Genomic DNA, 22547 nt, shown 5'->3' with positions numbered 1-22547 from the left:
TTAGTTATTCACGTAACTTCTTCATGAAATGAAGTAATTTGTAATTGTTTTTCTCACCTTGTTTGTGCCTAAAATAACAAAAGAATACAACCTATACAATCTGAAAAACTGCCAACGAATGCTCTTGCAGGCAAAAGTGCCTATTGTGCAAAATAAGCATCGACCTTTTATTCTCCTCATCTGGACTGCGATTCCAAGGGTTCATTTTGATGCAAACCTCCCAAATTGAGCTTGTAAAGAATGCCTCTGCGCATTGCGCAAACTCGTCTCTTACCTTACCCCACTTACCAAGTGTATGATCATAATCGCGTGTGGAAGGTGGTTATCTCTTTCCACACGCGATTATGATCATACGTGTGGTAAGTGGGGTAAGGTAAGAGACGAGTTCACTCAATGCGCAGAGGCATTCTTCACAAGCTCGATTTGGGAGGTTTGCATCATATATTTGCTTGAATTCCAATTGGAATTGCTGTCCAGATAGGAAATAAAAGGTCGATGAAAATGAGTGCACACATGTATGCAGTCACCTGCAATGATATGATTACTTCATTCCACGTTATCTTTGCAACCACATTCATGCAGTTATTCGATTTATAGATGAATCAAATCAAAACTGAATGAGAGTGATTGTATCTCTAAAAGTCTAAATCACAAGTAATGGATGATTCCCCTCCTCCAGGCTCAATTTTGGAGAATCTAGTTGAAGTAGATGTGGTCTGTTCTCAATTACAAAATACTGATAACCATGTGGATCATTCTGAGGAAAATATTTTTAAAAATTAGGTAAAATAAATGGAATTTATTCAAGAGTCATTTTGTGTATTCTAATTCTACTGTTTAATTTTGTAATGTTTTTTGACAGATACCTATCACAGATTTCCAATGTTTGTGAAAAATGTGATGCTTTTAACAGAATAAGTACATACAGACAAAATGATTAAACTTGGAAATTATTCCAAAAAAATACTTCAAATATTGAACAAGAAGCTTCAAACAACTTGTGTATTGAAAGCTCACAACGAGCGTGTAGTACCCCAATTACATTTTAAGAAGCCTAAAAGGAAGAATCCGAATCCCAATGGACTTAGAAAGCCTACACCAGCACAGGCTGAATTAATGAAGAAGTTGATTGTAGGTGACTAGAATGAGATTAATATTAGAACCAGTAATGACCACAGGTAGGGGTAACGGCCCAGTTTTTTTTACCCTCTCTAGTTTTTTTACCCCCTAAGAATTTTCTGAAAAATAAGCCACCAAAGTCATGAATCGAATTGAAAACCATATCAACATGTTTTGTGGTTCTTTTGGAACACAATGCCCTTGAAAAACTGCATTTTCCATTTAATCTTCATGGTTCAGGGGACTTTGAAAAATGTGATGTGAATTTTAGTCGATTTTCTTAACAAAATTTTAAAAAAGTGTGTTTTGATTTTAAGGATTGGACGCACTAATTTCCATCAAAATGAGTTCATGAGTACATCGCTGAATTCTACACGCTCTGGTCTATTAGATGAGCTGGTTAGTTTTCATCAAAATTGTTTTCTAAAAATTTTTAGAGGGGGTAAAAAAATAGGGAACGATTTAAGCCCAGTTTTCTATTTTTTTTACCGGGTAAAAAAATAGAAAATCCATATTAATTTTTGTTCTCTAATTTTTTACCCCCCACTATTTTCAGAATTTTTGCTCGCTGAAGACCGTTTAAAGGCGTGATATAAATTTTATTCATTTTTGGGGAAGTTTTGAATGCATGGCTCTGAACTTTTGTAAATAATATTGTCTAAAAAACACTTTCTACAGTTGATTACATCAATGTAAATAATCAACCAAAAAAATTGAATAAAATATAATTGATACCCCTCTAATATAGGTTGTCTGTGAAAGCAAACAAAACAAAAACGGGTACAAAATTGAAGACCTTAAGTATAGCAATAACATGGAAACAGAAAATTGTAGCAGGAACTTTCACCATCTATATCCGCAAAAAATGTCTAAAAAATAGTTTCTTGTGAAAAAATGCGTTCATCTGGTGGTCCAGGAATTTTAGAGTCCAAAAATACGTGTATTAAATTTTTTTGTTGAAAATTTGCACAAATAATCTTTATAAATTCTCAATTTTATTCTCAATTAGGTTTTCAAGCAATGAATACACTAATGATAACGGAAAGGGCACTTTTTGGCATGATTAATTAATAATTTGTCAGGAAACGTTGAATCTATATTGTTACTATTGAAAACACAGAAAAAATTGGGGGGTAAAAAAAATAGCGAACGGGGGTAAACGAAATAGCGAATGGGGGTAAAAAAAATTGCGAACTCGTTTTTTGGCAAAAAAAATTTTTTTCTGGTGAACCTAATGAAATTAAACTTTTGGCAAACACTGAATCTTGTCAACGAATGTTTCCTGATTTCAATGCGCTTTTCAGTTTTTCTCTAGCTTCATTAGGTCAGAAGAAATTTCAAGATATGTCCTTAGGGGGGTAAAAGAATAGGGCCGTTACCCCTATACGTACTTGTAAATTGTGAGACTTACCTACTTGTTTGCTGTTGCTGCACAATTATTTGAAGTGGTGACGCCCGGTGCTCCGACACGGCTGGCTAAACTGCGCCGAATCTGCTTCTCGCAGATTAGCTGTGTCGCCGGGTGTATATATACTTGGAGGCACAGCATCCAAAGCAGCTCAAGTTACAGCTTCCTTCGCGTTGTATGTTCATCGACTGTGTCGACATCTACATAAGCAGCAACTAGCAACCAGCAACTGGCAACTTCGCAACCAAATCAAAAAATTTTGATTTGGTTGCTAGTTCCAGCCAATAACCGAGCAACTTCTTATCATTTTCGTTCCACTGACGCGAAACGAAGTTGCTAAGTTGCCGAGTTGCCGCTTATGTAGCAGTGCACTTCTCTTAATGATTTTCATCTCATCGAATTTAAATAAGAAAAAAAAATAAATTCCTCAAAATTACCTAGATATTATAAAGAAAACTAATACTGTATAAAGTACCATCAAATATTGATTCTAAAAATTATTCAAAAAATAAACCTACGAATCCAGAATAAAAATAAACGCGACTCGTCAGCCGCCACTACAAAATAAAATAAAAATCCACGAACTCAAAAGATATATTTTTTCAAAAAAATAAAATACAAAAAAAATTCAAAATTCCTAAAACAATAGTGAAGTCTTCATCACCAGCAAGAGCATTCCCTCCAGTAATTGAACTTAGAAATCAAATTGCTCCACCTCCAAAACCGAAGATACCTAGAACAAAAAAATCAAAAATGGTCACTCAGCAAGATATTACAGAATTAGAAGAAAGATTGAAAAACGACTTAAATTTAGCAAAATCTGAATTAAAAAATGACATTAAATCCGAATTAAAAGATCAATTAAAAACCCAGATAAAAGAAGACCTAAAAGAGGAATTAAAAGAAGATATAAAAACTGAGATAATTGCAAGTTTGAATGCTGATCTTAAGAAAGATATTAAAATGTACTTCGATCAATTAAAATTAAATATGGAAAATGAATTAGACAAAATTCAAAAAGATGCAGAAAATGGATTCATGGATATTGTCGACTCGAATGTAAAAGCAGTAGTAGAGGGAGCTAAAATGGCCTTAAATAATACGATGAAAAATGTACAAGTTGCTGCAATTCCAGCTAGTGGGTCGGATAAAATTTTCATCGAATTGTTCTACAAAAATGTCGTTAATTTTGAGCAAAAAAATCAATTTTCCCCGCATAAATTTTTAGCTCAATTCACCACACCGTCGGCGATACAAAATATCGAGCCGGATAACCGAAGAATGCTCCTATCTTCTTGTGTGAATATAGAATCCACAGCTTGGAACGAAAAGGTACAGAAAGCCAAGACCTTTGAGGAGCTCCAAGAATATTTTTTGGAAATATTTTGGGACGATAATGTAAAAAATGCAGCCGTGGTCGCCTTCGAAAAGGAAATCCCAAAACATATCACCAAAATTGTCGATTTCATCGAATATATATCGAGCTGGTATGATACTTTGCTGCAAACAGATACTAGAGAAACATTAATTATATCAAAGATTTATAAAAAATTCCCCAAGTGTATTAAAGAACACACCAACAGCGAAGGATTGACCAACAAAGAATCAATTTTGGCCAAATTAAATGCTGTCAAAAATATGGACACGGATGATATGACTATAATTTGGGATCAAGAAGAAGATCAATCTAAAATAAATATAAATTACCGCTACTATGACAGAGATAATTATTGTCGAAATAATTATGAAAAAAATAGAGACTATCGTCGAGAAGAACCATACAATAGAGAACGAAGATACCAAGATTATAGGGAAGATAGAAATCGAAATTATGACCAACAAGAAGATAGGCAGCAAAACAATGAAGAAGAAAGAAACCCAAGGTATCAGGGAAGAAACTACAATCCGAACTACCGTAGAAATTGATACAGGCAATATGAGCAACGTGAACCCCAAGGAAACCCCCCGCCTCCTCGAAATGAAAAGCCAGAGGGGCAAAAGAATGACCCAAAAAACGCCAAATGATGATGTGTGCAGAAGCTACTGCAACGAGGGGGGATATCCGGACTATTAAAATTGACAAAAAAATTTATGACATATTTGGAGAAAGCCTAGTAAATGGGCGCCTGTATAATAATAGATCGATCACCAAACATTTTGAGGAAATTAAAAAAATAAAAAAATTTAAAAATAATGTAATTTTAGTGATTGGCGAAAATGAACTCAACGAAAGAGACATCAATTTTAAGTATGAGGCACAGCATCCAAAGCAGCTCAAGTTACAGCTTCCTTCGCGTTGTATGTTCATCGACTTCTCTTAAAGATTTTCGTCTCATCGAATTAAAATAAGAAAAAAATAAATAAATTCCTCAAAATTACTTGGATATTATAAAGAAAACTAATGCTGTATAAAGTACCATGGAATATTAAAAAAATACCTACGAAGATAAAAATACTCTGTATTCATATTTATTTCACCTGTGATATTAAATGTACAATACAGTCGTCTCCCATGTTAAAAACCCTGAGATTTATTTGAGTTTCTCTGTATTATTATTCAAATTCAAAATCTTGGACTCTCTGAGCCAAGTACTGGGTATCATATATTATGCTCTGCGACTGAGCTAGAAAAAGGTACACCACGTTTAGCCACGTTATAAGCTGTCCAGAGGGTACCAGTTCCAGGTTTTTTATGAAGTACATGACCCAAATGGTCAATTTTTGTTTGAAATAATTTTGTTTTCTTGGCGTTTAAGGTCAATCCTGCTTTATCTATTTGTTGTAAAAATTGTACAATGGCTTTCAGGTGTTCTTCGAAGGTTTTGCTCTTTATTTTGGCATCATCCACGTATATATCTAGCCCCAAAATTCCTTGGATCGCCGTCCTCAACATGCGTATGAAGCAGGCTGCTGCTGTTTTGACCCCAAAGGGCATTACAGTCCATTCGTAGACACGACCTTCATATTTGAAAGCTGTATACTTCCAAAAATCGGGGTGTAAAAGCATTTGATGGTATCCTGCAGCAAAATCAAAAACAGATACCCATTTTACTCCATGATTATCATGTACTATTCGTTCCATGGTGGAGGCTTCTTCTTGGTCGTCGACTAAAATTTTATTTAGATGAGGGGGGTCTAAACATACACGTAGGCTTCCATCTGATTTTTCTCTGGCGAGCATATTATTCAAATATTTGGACTCTGAAGGTTTGACATGTACTAGTTTTATTAATTTTTCAAATTCTTTGTCGAGGCGTTCTTTTTGGTGTTGGCCAGGTTTGTAGTTTCTAGCTACCCATTCCTCAGCATCAGGATCGATGGAAAATTCAAATTTGTACTCTTTGCCATTGTACTGGCCAATTTGGCTTCGCCAAAGATGTTTAAACGGAATTATTTCGTCGATAACTTTCCATTGTTGCTCTGGTTCTAAATCAGTTTTTCGTAGGTTGTTTAAAATAATTGAAAAATTTTCATCGATGGATTTGTCTTCAAAAATTTTATTGTAAAATACATTCAATTCTTTAATTTTAGTTTCAATTTTACAAACACGTACATGGTGAATAAAATGGAGGTTGTCTGACAAGAAATTTAAATATTCTTTTTGACCAGGAATTTTTGTACATTTTGCTCGCTGTTTCCAAAATTGTAGATCGATGTGTTCTTCCATTATGGTTTCTCTTCCAACTAAAAATCCGCAAGGCAATCTTCGCAGGATGTAAAATGGAATTTCCATGTCAACTTTTCCAAATTTCATTTTTATTTTCACAATATATGGGAGGGTTCCTTCGCTCATACCATTGGCAACTGGAACAATAATTTTATTTTTTGGTGTGGTGTATGTAACTGAATTTTTATGTCTTTTTTCAATTTTTTTAAGTAGTCTTTCGCTGATTAAATTAATTTCAGCACCGCTATCTAATAAACCATAATAATCAAATCTTTTTTTTCTATCCCAAAATTAACACACGATGTATTTTTCTTTTTTACAGGTGGTGGTAGTGGTATACTTGTTGGATAAGCATCTTTTTTGACCTCTGTTTTTGGCCAACGCTTCGCCGGATATTCAATTGCATAGATCTGCTTAACTAATGGAGGTGAGATATTATCTTTATCGTTCCTATCGATTTTTTGATGTTTTGTTGTAGGCTTTTCTTTGTTTTTCAGGTGCGGAATGATCGACGTCATCCAATCAGCGAAGGAGAATTTTGGCTTGGCAGATTCTGAAGAATTGCTGGTGGAAGGTATTGGATTTTTGTAGAAATTGTCGTTGTTATTTATATTATTTTTCGCTTGTGTCTTTACATCCCTGTTTATTCTCGCTTGTCTTTCGAATAATCGTAATTTTAAAAACCAATTTGACCAAAAGTCAGTGGCCTTTGACTCAATTTTTTCGTGACCTTTAATTTTATTGTTTTTAAGCCTTTTTCGTCGATATCCGTCGTCACTTTTATCGTGTGTCGATCCGTTGCATTTTGCTTATCATTTGGCTGGATAACATTTTCTATTCGATTTTGGGAATTTGCCACTCTGGTGGTATTGCTGGCGATTTCTTGTTTTGTCTCAGTTCGGGTATTTTTCAAATTCGGTTTGCGCAATTTTGGGTTGGTATGCGTGTCTAGTTTGTCGTAGGTAGGGTTTTTGGATCTTGCTTATCATTCGGTATCAACCGATTTTCTATGTATCGATCGGATCTAGGTGAAATATCGTTTTGTTTTTTCGGCGATCTGTTGTTATTGTTATTTTTTGCAGACTTTTTCAATTCATATACTTCCTCAAATATCCATCGGCCGGTATCTCCTGAATTGAGTCGCTGAACTGCGCTCACCAGCATTCCGAGTGTGGTTTTTAGGAAACTATGAATTACTGGGGGTTTTCTTGTCTTGTGATATTGTTGAAAACGATCATAATGGACTCGAACATTCCCTCTTTCTGTCAAAATTTGTCGATATTTCGTTTTATCAATGAATAGGTCTGCAATTCTGGTTATTAAGTAGGTACCAGTCTGTTTTGTTGTTTTTTTATACATTTCGACGAATGATAAGTACCTACGCAAACTTTTTGCATTTTTTTTCGACCTCTCACATAGGGAAGGAGGGTCAGGAAAATTACACATATCTGTTCAGCTCCATTTTCTTTAATATATTTGATTGTTTTTCGAATATAATACTCAACATACTTAAAATCGATGTCTCTTTCGTTGAGTTCATTTTCGCCAATCACTAAAATTACATTATTTTTAAATTTTTTTATTTTTTTAATTTCCTCAAAATGTTTGGTGATCGATCTATTATTATACAGGCGCCCATTTACTAGGCTTTCTCCAAATATGTCATAAATTTTTTTGTCAATTTTAATAGTCCGGATATCCCCCCTCGTTGCAGTAGCTTCTGCACACATCATCATTTGGCGTTTTTTGGGTCATTCTTTTGCCCCTCTGGCTTTTCATTTCGAGGAGGCGGGGGGTTTCCTTGGGGTTCACGTTGCTCATATTGCCTGTATCAATTTCTACGGTAGTTCGGATTGTAGTTTCTTCCCTGATACCTTGGGTTTCTTTCTTCTTCATTGTTTTGCTGCCTATCTTCTTGTTGGTCATAATTTCGATTTCTATCTTCCCTATAATCTTGGTATCTTCGTTCTCTATTGTATGGTTCTTCTCGACGATAGTCTCTATTTTTTTCATAATTATTTCGACAATAATTATCTCTGTCATAGTAGCGGTAATTTATATTTATTTTAGATTGATCTTCTTCTTGATCCCAAATTATAGTCATATCATCCGTGTCCATATTTTTGACAGCATTTAATTTGGCCAAAATTGATTCTTTGTTGGTCAATCCTTCGCTGTTGGTGTGTTCTTTAATACACTTGGGGAATTTTTTATAAATCTTTGATATAATTAATGTTTCTCTAGTATCTGTTTGCAGCAAAGTATCATACCAGCTCGATATATATTCGATGAAATCGACAATTTTGGTGATATGTTTTGGGATTTCCTTTTCGAAGGCGACCACGGCTGCATTTTTTACATTATCGTCCCAAAATATTTCCAAAAAATATTCTTGGAGCTCCTCAAAGGTCTTGGCTTTCTGTACCTTTTCGTTCCAAGCTGTGGATTCTATATTCACACAAGAAGATAGGAGCATTCTTCGGTTATCCGGCTCGATATTTTGTATCGCCGACGGTGTGGTGAATTGAGCTAAAAATTTATGCGGGGAAAATTGATTTTTTTGCTCAAAATTAACGACATTTTTGTAGAACAATTCGATGAAAATTTTATCCGACCCACTAGCTGGAATTGCAGCAACTTGTACATTTTTCATCGTATTATTTAAGGCCATTTTAGCTCCCTCTACTACTGCTTTTACATTCGAGTCGACAATATCCATGAATCCATTTTCTGCATCTTTTTGAATTTTGTCTAATTCATTTTCCATATTTAATTTTAATTGATCGAAGTACATTTTAATATCTTTCTTAAGATCAGCATTCAAACTTGCAATTATCTCAGTTTTTATATCTTCTTTTAATTCCTCTTTTAGGTCTTCTTTTATCTGGGTTTTTAATTGATCTTTTAATTCGGATTTAATGTCATTTTTTAATTCAGATTTTGCTAAATTTAAGTCGTTTTTCAATCTTTCTTCTAATTCTGTAATATCTTGCTGAGTGACCATTTTTGATTTTTTTGTTCTAGGTATCTTCGGTTTTGGAGGTGGAGCAATTTGATTTCTAAGTTCAATTCCTGGAGGGAATGCTCTTGCTGGTGATGAAGACTTCACTATTGTTTTAGGAATTTTGAATTTTTTTTGTATTTGAAGAGTGATATTCCAAAACTCGCTTTGTCCATTTTTATCAAAGTTGGGTTTTCAGTGGTACCTGGTAGATGAAGTATTAACTCACATTCCTACATCATCAACCTACCAAAATGAGGTGTTAAACTCACCTAAATAGCCAATTCACTAAAAAGTAAAAAAAAAAATAATGTTCCAAAACGCGTTTTGTCCATTTTTATTGAAATTTTTTTCAGCAGTATTTAGTGGATGAAATGTATACCTACACTCCTACATCATAAATCCACCCAAATAAAGTGCTAAACTCGCCTAAAAAGCCAATTTACCCGTTTAAAGGGAAACTGTTTTTCCTCTCTCCTGAAAAGTTGTGAAAATGGACAAAGCGAGTTTTGGAATATCACTCTTCATTTTATTTTTTTGAAAAAATATATCTTTTGAGTTCGTGGATTTTTATTTTATTTCGTACTGGCGGCTGACGAGTTGCGTTTATTTTTATTCTGGATTCGTAGGTTTACTTTTTGAATAATTTTTAGAAAAAATAATTCTCAAATTTTCGAAGATGATTTTTTAAGCACGAGTCAGGCGCCAATGTAATACCTGGAACTGGTACCCTCTGGACAGCTTATAACGTGGCTAAACGTGGTGTACCTTTTTCTAGCTCAGTCGCAGAGCGTATATGATACCCAGTACTTGGCTCAGAGAGTCCAAGATTTTGAATTTGAATAATAATACAGAGAAACTCAAATAAATCTCAGGGTTTTTAACGTGGGAGACGACTGTATTGTACATTTGAGTAACTAAGTAGTACCTACATATGTACATATTATTTTATATTTGCCTATTATTAGTAAAATGGATTACAAAGATTTTGAATTTCAGTCGTTTTTACTTTTATTAAAAATATTCAAACCCTTGGATTCAATGATTTACGAAACTAGTGAAATATAATAAAACATTAAAACGATGAGATATTATGCGATTACTTTGATTGATTGATACAAAAAGTTAGAAAAGTAAATAGGAAATAATATTTGAGGCACAGGGTGCCCAGAAATATCGAGCACCCCTAAAAAAATTTTCTACTAAAATACTTCGGTTGGTCACAGTGAATGATGAAAATGATAGCACATGATTGGTTGTTGGACTGGAAAGATAACATTCCACCAATCATATGCATCTATTTCACGTTGCCAACCTATTTTTTTTTAATGAAAAACTTTTTTAGGGGTGCTCGATATTTCTGGGCACCCTGTAGGTAGTAGGTAGGTACCTATAACAACTGACTGTAGAAATTACAGGGTGCCCAGAAATATCGAGTATCCCAAAGAGAGTTTTTCATTAAAAATATAGGTTGGCAACGTGAAATAGATGCATATGATTGGTGGAATGTTATCTCTCCAGTCCAACAACCAATCATGTGCTATCATCATTATTATTCACTGTGACCAACCAAAGTATTTTAGTAGAAAAGTTTTTTAGGGGTACTCGATATTTCTGGGCACCCTGTACATTGTAATCACCTAAATTTTCTAAATTTCATCTCAGTCAAGTCAAATGTCAAATCTGATCAATTCATTCAGACCTTAAATCTGAGCTTTCTAGTTTGAAACAATGAAACGCCGTAAAACGTTCCACCAACACCAACTTCAAGCACACAATTATGGTCTAATTCCATAATCGGATATAGGCTAACTCGCGACGGACTGAAACATAATTACCATTCAAATAAATTCGCAACAACATTGATGATTTTTATTAGTGAATTTTCTTTAGAAATAACACAGCAGATTCAAATAAAAATATAAGTATTTTAAAGGTACCTATTAAATGAGCAAAAATGTAAAGGAAATGTCGTTATCTGTACACATCAATGGAACACACAACACGAGTAGGTACCTATATAATAAAGTATTGATTAAATTAAGATTATTTTCCTTTACACCGCACAAATAATCAAGTTGGCTGAAAGTCGTACTTTAATTAAATTCCATTTCCATCCTTTAACTCGGGCGAATGCTTGGAATATGCGTTGGTTTTTGCGGACGGTCAAGTTAATACGCTTTATTTAATCCGGCGAACAAACAAAAGTGAAAATTTCCGTTCGAATATATTTATAACCTTCTCCTCGTGTTATTTCGAATTAGTTATATAGAGAGATCTCTTTGAAACATCTTCAAAATAGAAAAATAATTACTCGAGTGAAACGTAGTATTTCATCGCCTAATGAGTACGTAATTTATTTACATTGTCGTTCGTTCAAAGTAGCTATACTAGCTAGGCCTTTTATAGCTACTCAGAAAATCTAACAACATTGGCAAACTCTGTCTCGCTCGACTCGATGTTCCAAATAATCGTAAATTATTCAACGTGGTAAATAAATGCTGACATGTTGAAATTTATAGACGTATACGCTGCCGTATAGATTCAGCATTCTGTTGTATTTATGTAACTCTCATACGCGTAGATAAGTTGTAGGTACTCGCAATTTATACATTTATTTTAAATTAGAATTTTTCCTCGTCTGTGCTGCTTTTTTTTTATGTATGAATTGCATAATATGCGCGTATAATACGAATACGAGATCCAATCACTGCAAATGCCACGAATACGTTACCATTTTTTCCACTTCTTCGAGAAAATATTTTCAAAAGGCCGCTGAGAGGATGAAATATATCTACGTTTTACATACGACTGGTAATAATAAAAAAAAACCTTTTGAAACCAACCCTCCGCTTTGTATACTGGTGCAAGTTCAACTTCAAGTTGAATAAATGATTCTTTTATGGATTCAACGATGAGATATGTATTTAATGCTGAGTTGTTTTTTTCCCCTTTTACGAATCGAAATTGATATTGAATAAAAAGATATGTCTATACGAGAGGATAACCGAATTCAACGATTGCTGAATGCTGATTTATGATACGATTTTTTAGCATTTTGAAATAAATGCATTGTCTTAGATTTCCCAAATTGAACGAATCATTCACTTTTTGATCGTTTTAATCTGCAAACGATTTAGTACAAAAAAAAATACATCTACATTTATACTTTTCAACACTTTTGATTATATTTTTCAATTAAAATTGAAATACTTACAAAAATAATATCTAAATATTTCGTTAAAAATAAAATCATAAAAAAATTGTTAAAAACAATGCTAATCTTAATTCACTAAAATTGTTCGATTTATTCAACAAAAAATAGATAAATAAAAGAGAGAAAAATCTGGAAAAAAATAGTGTGATGGAAAAAAAACAAACAAAATACAAGAACAGAAAAATTGAATTTCCTAGACATCAATCAGTGGTTTTAAAACACTCGTGTGTAGGCTACTTTCGTTTTAAAACCATGTTCAACACAAGAAGTGATTTTTTTTTTGATTACATAATTCTAAAAAAAAAAAAATTATACACTTACATAGTTTTGTATGCAAGTTATGAGAATCTATTGAGTTTGCATATTTATAATACACAAAATGTAAATTATTTATGTTGAAAATGAGCTCAATTTTTTTATTTTTTATAAGTATATTTTTTTTTATTATTCATTTTCAACCAAAGCAGAGACTGGATCTTGTCTAGCTCCCTTCTTTCCCCTCTGCTGCAAAAAAAATAACAATCTAGATGGTGTAACCCATATTATTGAGGTAACTTAACAAAATCCTTTAAGGTGCTCATACTTTACAAATAATATGCACGCTATAAATGCACAATATAATTTTGAAACACGAAATTAAACGTAGGTAATTTCATATCTTAGCTAAAATGGTAACTGTGCCGTAAAAATTTCAATGAAAAAGGCAGTGACGCTATCGACCTTTTTGGCGTAATTTCTATCCTCAAAAAAATTCCATCGCCGTTGCACAGGCAATGGCATTATAATCTTCGATTTGAACGCGCACCGAATATCTACTTTGGATACCTAGACCTATAAGTATGTTTAGAACACGCTCGTATTTCTTTTCAGCGATATTTTTTCATCAATGTGATTCGAACTGCCCCCCCCCCACTCCAGGATTCAAGAGTAGAAGACTGCCCTTCCAGAATTCTAACCACAGCAGCAAATCATACGAGTATTGCGTTCATGTGATAATGTTCACCAAACTTCATCATTGTTCTAGGAACATTGTTGAGAATGCTGAGTGATGAAAAAATTTACATTAAAAATTTTTAAAAATATTTTCAACCTCGTAATTTTAACAACTGTGCTGAGTACCTAAACCATGGGAGTCAATAGTACTTTGAAAAATGAACAAAATGACCCGTTATGACTTGTTGCCAAACTTGCAAATTGAAGAGGCTACAACTGATTTTTAATTTCAAAAAATCGCGATGAAAAAAATAAATGCGAAAATGAATATTACATTATGTCAAAAAATGAACAAATTTTGTTATAATCATTTTTTTCTCTTACTCTAAAATTTAAAAAGTGTTTAAAGCTCAAAAATTGTAAATTTAATGAGATTTTTAGTAAATCGGGAATTGTTGAGCTTCAAAAACTTTTTAAATTACAGAGTAAGAAAAAAAATGATCATAACAAAAATTGTTTATTTCCGCATTTATTTTTTTTTTAAACCAAATTTTGAAATTAACAATCTTCTGCAGCCTCTTCAATTTGCAAGTTGGACAAAAAATCATAATAATATTATGTACTTTTGTTCATTTTTCAAAGTATGTACTACCGACCATCATTGTCAAAATTGGATTTTGGCTCTTGGATTTTAAAAACGTATTTTGCCCCTTCAATTTTCAAGATAGGCAACTTGTTCTTCTTACGTTTTTTTTACTCGTCGCACCAGGTATCCCCACTCCCCAGCTTCATTCTTTTAGATGAAATCTGAGGGAAAAGTTGAAGATTTTTTTTTTACCTCGAATACGAATTTTGGTGCAGTTTTTGAAGGAGAAAATACGAAAAAAATTCTACAACAAAATTACCAATCTTCAAAATTCAAAAAAAAATATTCCTCTAATTTTGAAATTGAGCTAACTGTAGAAGAACTTTTTTAGTTCGTCAGCAAAGGCGATTTCAGGTTCTATATTGAACATTTCCTCTTCTCAACATTTTTAAATGCTTGCCTCATTGGCTCCAACTCTCTTACTGCGCAAATTTCAAAAAAAAAAACAACATGCATTTATTTTTACTGTAAATTGTCGAAGTTATGGTTTGAAGAGGGTGGGGGGCACTGATCATTCACAGAAATGACGAATAAATCGGGTATTCTATTTTAAATGCATCCTTCTCTTCCTCATTCTCCAAAAATCTTAGTGTTTGAGTCACAAATGTGAGTATAGACCAATTTTTTTCAATTTCCAAGAAAAAAAATGGATTCCAAAAATAATAAACGAAATTTATAATATTATTGTATCTCATCATCACTTTCAAAAACTGTAAAATGCCTTGGCAAAGCGAATGCGAAATTTTAAAAAATAACATTCTTAATCATCATAATCAAGAAGTATTAACTTAGAAAATTGAAATGAATGAAATTTTGGTAAGATTTTTTTTAAAAAAATTGGCATTATAGTTGTTTATTAGAAAGGGTCGTAATACAACTTTTTTCGAATTTTGATGTACCCTAGCGAAAACTCATCGCCAAGTACCCTCAATAAGATGAAGGAAAATTTCAAATTTTTTGGTCAACGTTTGACCCACCCCCCTCCCCTTCTCTCTAGCTCGAGATCAAAGTTTTCAAAATTTTAAAATTTTAAATTTCTCAAGTTTTTATGATTTTTTTGCAAGTTCTAGTGGTTTTCTGACATCTTTAGTTCTTGCATATGATCGCTTTCAGACCCTCAGAAAAGTTCAAAGTTCATTATTGCGAAAACGAAGGAGTTCTCAAAATATTTGTCTTTTTTTCTTTAAAATGCGATAGTTTTGTAATCATCTCCTTACGATGGTAAAATCAGAATTGAACAAGTGATTTACACGTCTTGCACTTGATAGTGAGCAGTGAGCACTAATAAGATCATCTAAGCTGAACAACACATTTTCAAAACTTTGAGCTCAAGGTGGGTGGAGGAGGGGGGATCAAACGTTGACCAAAAAATTCGAAATTTCTCCTGCGTCTTATCGAGGTCATCTGGCCTCCATTTTTTGCTAAGCCCGTCAAAATTCGAAAAAAGTTGAAAAACAATTCACCCAATTGCTCATCTCAAAAAGTAATTTTTGCAAATTTCATCAGAAAAATAAAAATACCCCCTCCCCTCGCTGAGTACCTAAGCCAGAGGAAAAGAAAAGGACTCACACCTTCACCATACGTATTCTGTCAGATAAAAATTGAAGAAAAAGTTTGGATTTTTTTACCTCAAATATGAATTTTGAAATAGTTTTTGAAGGCGAAATGAAAACAATAATTCTACGACAAAATTACCAATCTTCAAAGTTTTAAAAGTTCTTCATCTAATTTTGAGTATGAATTTTACAGTTACAGAACTTAATGGAATTTTGGTAAGTTTTTTTTTGAAAAAAATGGCATAGCTGATTAGAAAGGGTCGTATTTCAACTTTTTTCGAATTTTGATGGAATGTACCATAGCCAAATAGCCCAATAAGACACAGGAAAAATTTCAAATTTTTTGGTCAACGTTTGACCTCCCCCTTCCCACTCCTTAAATCGAGCTCAAAGTTTTCAAATGTTCAAGTTTTTATGCTTTTTTCTTCAGATCAGTTGGTTTTTTGACATGTTTAGTTCTTGCATATGATCGCTCTCAGGCCATTAGAAAAGTTCGAAGTTCATTTTTGAGAAATGTAGGAGTTTTCAAACAATTTGTTTTTTTCTTTAAAATGTGATAATTTTGTTATCATCTCTTTAGCATAGTAAAATCAGAATTTAACATCTGATTCACATTTTATTTGTACGTGATAGTGAGCGTTAATAAGACCATCTAAGCTGTAAAAGAATTGGAAAACAATTTTTTCAACACATTTTCAAAACATTGAGCTCAAGATGGGTGGAAGAGGGGGGATCAAACGTTGACCAAAAAATTCGAAATTTTTCCTTCATCTCATCGAGATTAATCTGACCTCAATTTTTTGCCAGGTTCATCAAAATTCGAAAAAAGTTGAAAAACGATCCACCCAATTGCTCATCTCAAAAAGTAATTTTTGCAAATTTCATCAGAAAAATAAAAATCCCCCCCCTACGCCCAGCTGAGTACCTAAACCAGAGGAAAGGCAAAGGACTGAAAACCTCACCATAATATTCTATCAGATGAAAGTTGAGGGAAAAGTTTGGATTTTTTTCTGACTTCGAATACGAATTTTGATGTAATTTTTGAAGGCGAATTCAAAAAAATTCTACAACAAAATATTTCCAATCTTCACAATTGAAAAAAATTATTCCTCCAATATTTTGAAAATGGGCTATACGCTGTTGAAGAACTTTTTTTGTTCGTCTCCAAGGGCAATTTCAGATTCTATATTGAACATTTTCTCTTCTAAAAATTTTCAAATGCTTGCCTCTTTGGCTCCAACTCTGTTACAGAGCAAATTTCAAAAAAAAAAGAACGTGAATTTGGAAAATGAATTATTTTTTTTATTGTGAATTTTCGAAGTTATGGTTTGAAAGGGGAGGAGGGCACTGATCATTCACAGAAATTACGATTTAATTGGGTTTTCTATTTTAAATGTATCCTTCTCTTCCTCTCATTCTCCAAAAATTGTGTAGTTTGAGCCATAAAAATGTAAGTAGGTACCTACCTTAGTATTGTTTTTGAAAAAAGTTCCAAAAAAAATTGATTCCAAAAATAATAAAACGAAATTCGTAATATTGCATCTCATTATTTTCAAAAACTTTAAAATACCTTGGCGAAGCGAATGCGAAATTTTAAAAAATCACATTTTCAACCATCCGATAATTGGTAGGTAAAAAATTTTAGTTTCTTAATTTAAATAAAAAATCCACGTTTCAAAGAAAGAGTAGAATCATAATAACAAGAATTCGAATAGAATTTTGGTAAGATTTTTTTTGAAAAAAATGGCATAGCTCGTTGGAAAGGGCTGCTGTCGTATTTCAACATTTTTCGAATTTTGATGAACCCTAGCAAAAAATATCATAGCCAAATAACCTAAATAAGATATAGGAAAAATTTAAAATTTTTAGGTCAATGTTTGATCCCCTCCCCCCTCTCTGACTCGAGCTCAAAGTTTTCAAAATTTGAAAAAATTTCAATTTGTTAAGTTATATGCATTTTTTTTTCAGTTAAGGTGGTTTTTTGACATCTGTAGTTCTTGCATGTGATGGATTTCATGCCATTACAAAAGTTCAAAGTTCACTTTTGCGAAATGCAGGAGTTCTCAAACAGTTTGTTTTTTTTTCATTAAGATGTGATAATTTTTTAACCATCTCCACAATGGTAAAATCAGAATTTAACATCTGATTCACATTTGAACGTGATCAAGATCACGAATAAAACCAACTAAGCTGAAAAAGAATCGCAATTTTTTTTTCGACCCATTTTCAAAACCTTGAGCTCAAGATGGGTAGGGAGAGGGAGGTCAAACGTTGACCAAAAAATTCGAAATTTCTCCTGCGTCTTATTGAGGTCATTTGACCATGATTTTTTTTCTAAGGCCCATCAAAAGTTGAAAAAAGTTGTAAAACGACCCACTCGTTGCTCATCTTCAGAAATAATTTTCGCAAATTTCATCAGAAAAATAAAAAATACCCCCCCCCCCTCTTCTAGAATGATTACAGCAACTCGAAGAATAGGCAAACATTACCACATAAACTCAACACATAATTGCATAGCTACCAACCGGAAGGAGCCACTCCTACCCTAAAACACCCTTTACACTTTGTAAGGTATTTTTTCACAATACATTCTCGTTCCTTACCGTATCACAATTAACCAGGTCGATATTTCCTCACCCCCTGTTAACCTGCCAGCGTATAATTTACCTTTACGAACGAAAATTGTATCATCATATCGGAACGTTTTAAATGAGCCAAAAAAAAAAATCGACTATACATAGAAAACTTATCATCGTCGAAATATACGAGCGCGTTCGAGGAAACGATGCCATTTACGCGTTTATCTACATACTCGATGGGTAGGTTAGGTTAGGCTGGTGGTGGTATTATTATTACACGCGAGTTCTTTAATTCAACACACGATAAACTAGCATATCGATAATACATAATGCGCGTCCAATCACTCAACGCAACTTTCCTATACACAGTTAACTTTCCTCATCCCCTCCCCCTCCCCCCCACTTCGTTCTCATCCTCATCAACCCTTCACATACAAATATTTAATGTCATATAGTAGCTACAAAACAACGCAATTCTAACATCTTTGGCCGCAGATTGGTGAAAATGTCATAATATTGTTACGATTTGACGAGCTCAAAAGTGGCACTTTGGCTCTGCCACTTGACTAATTATCCGACATGATCACCTCTCCCCTCTTCTCTCCCTCGATAGTCTATTCGTGATACTCTCTCAGCTGCGATAAAAGGCTTTTTAGCAATATAATGGAGGCATTGCTCGCTGCTGCAGCATTTATGGTTGTTTTTGTTGTTGTCTTCGACATCGTTGTTCTTAATGAAAAAACAAAAAAAAAAATTCTCGTACATAAAACGCGAAGCATAGTAGTATAAGGAAGAGAGAGAGAGAAAAAAAATAAATAGGTACGTAAAGAAAGACTAAATGCAAGACAGAGATGTCGTCAGTTCGGTTTAGGGAACACGAGCGCTTATATAAATCGAGAAAATATAACAAATAGGTAGGTACAAGTAGGTAGGTAGGTAGTATTTTAAAACGCACATCGAGCTTTTTATATATATAGCGCTGGATCGGCCACTATACAATGTACAGGTACAAGTTTATATAGGTATTGGGTAGGTATGTAAAATAGAAGTAGGGGAAACAAAAATTAAATAGGTAGGTACTTATTAATTATTGTTTTCTCGAACGTGAAAAGCGAGTATAAAATTAACATTTACATAATACAAAACAAGAACGAAAAAACAAAAATATGATGAAAGAAAGTAGATAATTCGCGCAACGTTTTCGTATATAGATAAAGTACACATTTATAACGACCAAAAAAAAAAAAAAAATTGGTAAAACAAAAACAATTATATAACATTACACATAAAACCAGTTCGATTTTTGTTTGTTTAATAAGTTTACAATTATTGTGATATGTCTTTAAAAGAAAATGATTTTTTTCTTTTTACGTAATTTCTACCATGATGATTATGATGCTGATGTTGATGATAGGTGGTTTCAAAGAAGTACATAAATATTGGCAGCCAATTGGTAGGTAAGGTAGTATTATCGTACGTTGGTTCTATTGATTGATATGGTTGAATTCGTTTGATTTTCTTAGTGGTTAAAGTTGACCGGTTCAGCTTTAACTCCTACTCCGTTTGGGTTTAATGTCATCGTGACGCCAACTAATGAAACAAAACGATAAAATTTAATCGAATTAAACTCTAAAATGTGACGACTTGACTACATAGTGAAATTAAGTAAGAAGACTAAGTATTCTAATTTAAATAAAATTCATTCCATCCGCCATCGCATGCTCAGAAAAATTAGTTCATCCTTTGAAAAATCGAATTTTGATTTTTGGCCACTGATTTCTTTTCCTCAATCATCATTCGGTTGTACTTACCCATTTCTTTGAAATTCCTCTCTTTTTCACAAATATAAAAAAATAAAAAACAAAAGGTCATTGGATTATTCTATGTATGATATATGTACGTCAATTCGCACAAGATTTCGAACTCGTGACTTTAGATTTCACTCAAATTATTCTCACAAAATCTAGTAATACCTCAAATTACACTTTCAGTATCTAGACTTTCAATTCTCAAACCTCCAAAGAAGAGATACATATTTTATTCATTTCAAAAATGCGTAATAGGGCTCAACTTCAGAGGAGATAAATAGGTAATTACATAATTTGGAAAGTTGTTCATTATTGAAAGTACTGTAGATACATAGGTACTTATAAGAATATGTAACACCATATTTTCGATTCAACATTCGACTCATCATATGCCTTTAAGTGCCTCCAGATGGTATCTAGAAGGTATCAGATCGAAAAATATAATTAGGAGCGAAGTTTTCTCAAAGAGAAAAGCTTCAAATTATGGATGTTTATGACTTGAAAACTTGATTCATTGGAATATCATCGATATTTATGAGACTTCTTCTCTACCCCTCCCATCAAAAGTATCCCGCATATCAAAATTTTTCTGTACCCAAGTGATTCACTAATCATTACCAGAAATTCACTGAAGGATGGTCTCAATGATCTAGACGCCAATTTTTTACCAGCAATTTACCAAAAATTTATCATCTTGTGTGGTACAAAAGTATATTTCATTCAATCGATATGCTACGCGAAAAAAGTAAGAAATTACCAGAACCTTACTTATTGACCCAAAAGTTATCACTGTTATCAGAGCTTCTAACTTCCAAAAGAAAAAACTGAAACTTTTGACTTTTGGCTAGCTTTTGGCTAGCTTTCGGCTTTTCTAAAAGCTGAAAGCTGAAAGAATGAAAAATAACTAAGGCTGTATTCTGGTAGATGTTACATGTTACACTTATGGATCACTTGACTATGTGGTGAATTTTGATTCAATTTTTCTTGTAAACGAATAAAAATTTCATATTCATATTTTTAAAATGATGAATCAATACTTCGGAGCCCAATTTCTCAATTTATTAATTAAAAAAATTAAAAAAAATTCAGTTGGTAGAAATATAACTGTAACCAAAATCATAAAAAAAAGTAATTTACCAAAATCAAAAAGAGGATGCTGTATGGACCTCGTTTGTCGATTAAAGAAAGGTACCCATATTAATCATACGAGTAGAAATGCAACTACTATATGTGATGATCAAGGTAATCTTAGCAAGTAAAAATTTGATCAAATTCAACTTCATCAAAAGCCAATTCCGAGTCGTGTTGCGAGTCGAATAGTAGTACTGCGGGTAATTTGTGAGTCAACTCGCGTCATCTCTAGTAAAATATTTAGATTGCTAAAATGCCACCCGTTTGGAAACATTCTGTACGAGAATTGTTCGAAGTCTACCTATTCATTTAGGTACCTATCTAATGTAAAACACGTTTGGAACCACTTAAAATGAATGAAAAATTGATAGACGCCGGTGTTGCTGTTAATGATGGGAGTCAGTCAGCTCTAAATATTATGTATTGTTATTTGATACTCCGAATGTAGGTATCTACCATTCTATATTCACAACAAACCAGTGGTCGAAATGTTTCAATTTCAATGATCAAAAAATAGAAGCCTTGAATAAAATCGATGTTCTGTTTCTGTGTTTTCCTATCTTATAGGGTGTCATTTATTCAATTCCTGATTAAAAGTATTTATTTCGTAATTCAATTCGAGTCTAAAGGGAAGAGCAATGTACGTTAGGGTGGATCGACCAAAAAAAAAGTGGGCGGATTTTGACCAAATTCAGCACAAACCGTCGTCACTTTGAGTTGAAAGTAACTCAGAAAATATTTCAGCTCCGGAGGTGCTCCTGGAGGAGAGAAATGGGCTCTTGAAAAGGGAGCATTTTCGAAAAAAATTGTGATTGGTTTGCTCCTGTCACCACGTAATCTGTATATTCTTGGTTTGAAAATTTTTTTCTATAGAACATTTTGCCTTAATTATGACAAAACATCTAAGGTATAATATTTCTGAAACTGGGAAAATACATATGTGTATTTTGGAACGGGATGGTGCCAATTTTTGGATCATTATTGCCAACTTCAAAAATTCGAGAAAAATCATAGCCAAGAATTTATGAAAATTTTTTCAATTTTTTGAAATTTTCAATAATGACATAAAAATTGACATCACTGCGTTCCAAAATATTTCCCCAGTTTCAGTAATGACATATTTCAATGTTTTGGCTTAATCAATGCGAAATATTGGAGAAGAACTTATTTTATGAGCTCTTTATTTAATTGCAAGGGTGAAACGTTCATTTCTTGTTGCTAAACCAAGAGAAAAAAATGTAACGGACCTAATTAAATTCAAAGACAATTGTCCGAATCTGATTAGGTCTGATGTGGTCTGATCCAATTACGTCTTCCCCAACAGGAAACGCTTTCTGGAAAATTTCCAAATTAGTGAAGCTGATATAGTTAATTCTTGAATGACTATGGAAGAGAATATTATTAGAAATATTACTGAGGGGAGAAGGCTAAATATTACTACGTAAGTAGTTAATATTTCCCTATACCTGGCTAGTCTATGGG

The 22547-nt window shown here is 33.1% G+C and overlaps 1 protein-coding gene across 6 annotated transcripts in view; it reads right to left on the bottom strand.

The window, feature by feature from the left end:
- Positions 1-12353: 12353 nt before the first annotated feature.
- Positions 12354-22547, bottom strand: part of LOC135843515 (potassium voltage-gated channel protein Shaw-like) — a 761198-nt gene continuing 751004 nt past the window's right edge. For all 6 annotated transcript variants that reach the window (XM_065361442.1, XM_065361445.1, XM_065361446.1 and 3 more), the window contains one exon: positions 12354-19716. In XM_065361442.1, the coding sequence (XP_065217514.1) occupies positions 19646-19716 (71 nt within the window). In that variant the 3' untranslated portion in view covers positions 12354-19645. The remainder of the gene's footprint in view (positions 19717-22547) is intronic.

Source organism: Planococcus citri, chromosome 4 (assembly GCF_950023065.1).
Source record: "Planococcus citri chromosome 4, ihPlaCitr1.1, whole genome shotgun sequence".
Classification (NCBI taxonomy): Eukaryota; Metazoa; Arthropoda; class Insecta; order Hemiptera; family Pseudococcidae; genus Planococcus; species Planococcus citri.
This window is presented reverse-complemented; position numbering and strand designations above follow the sequence as displayed.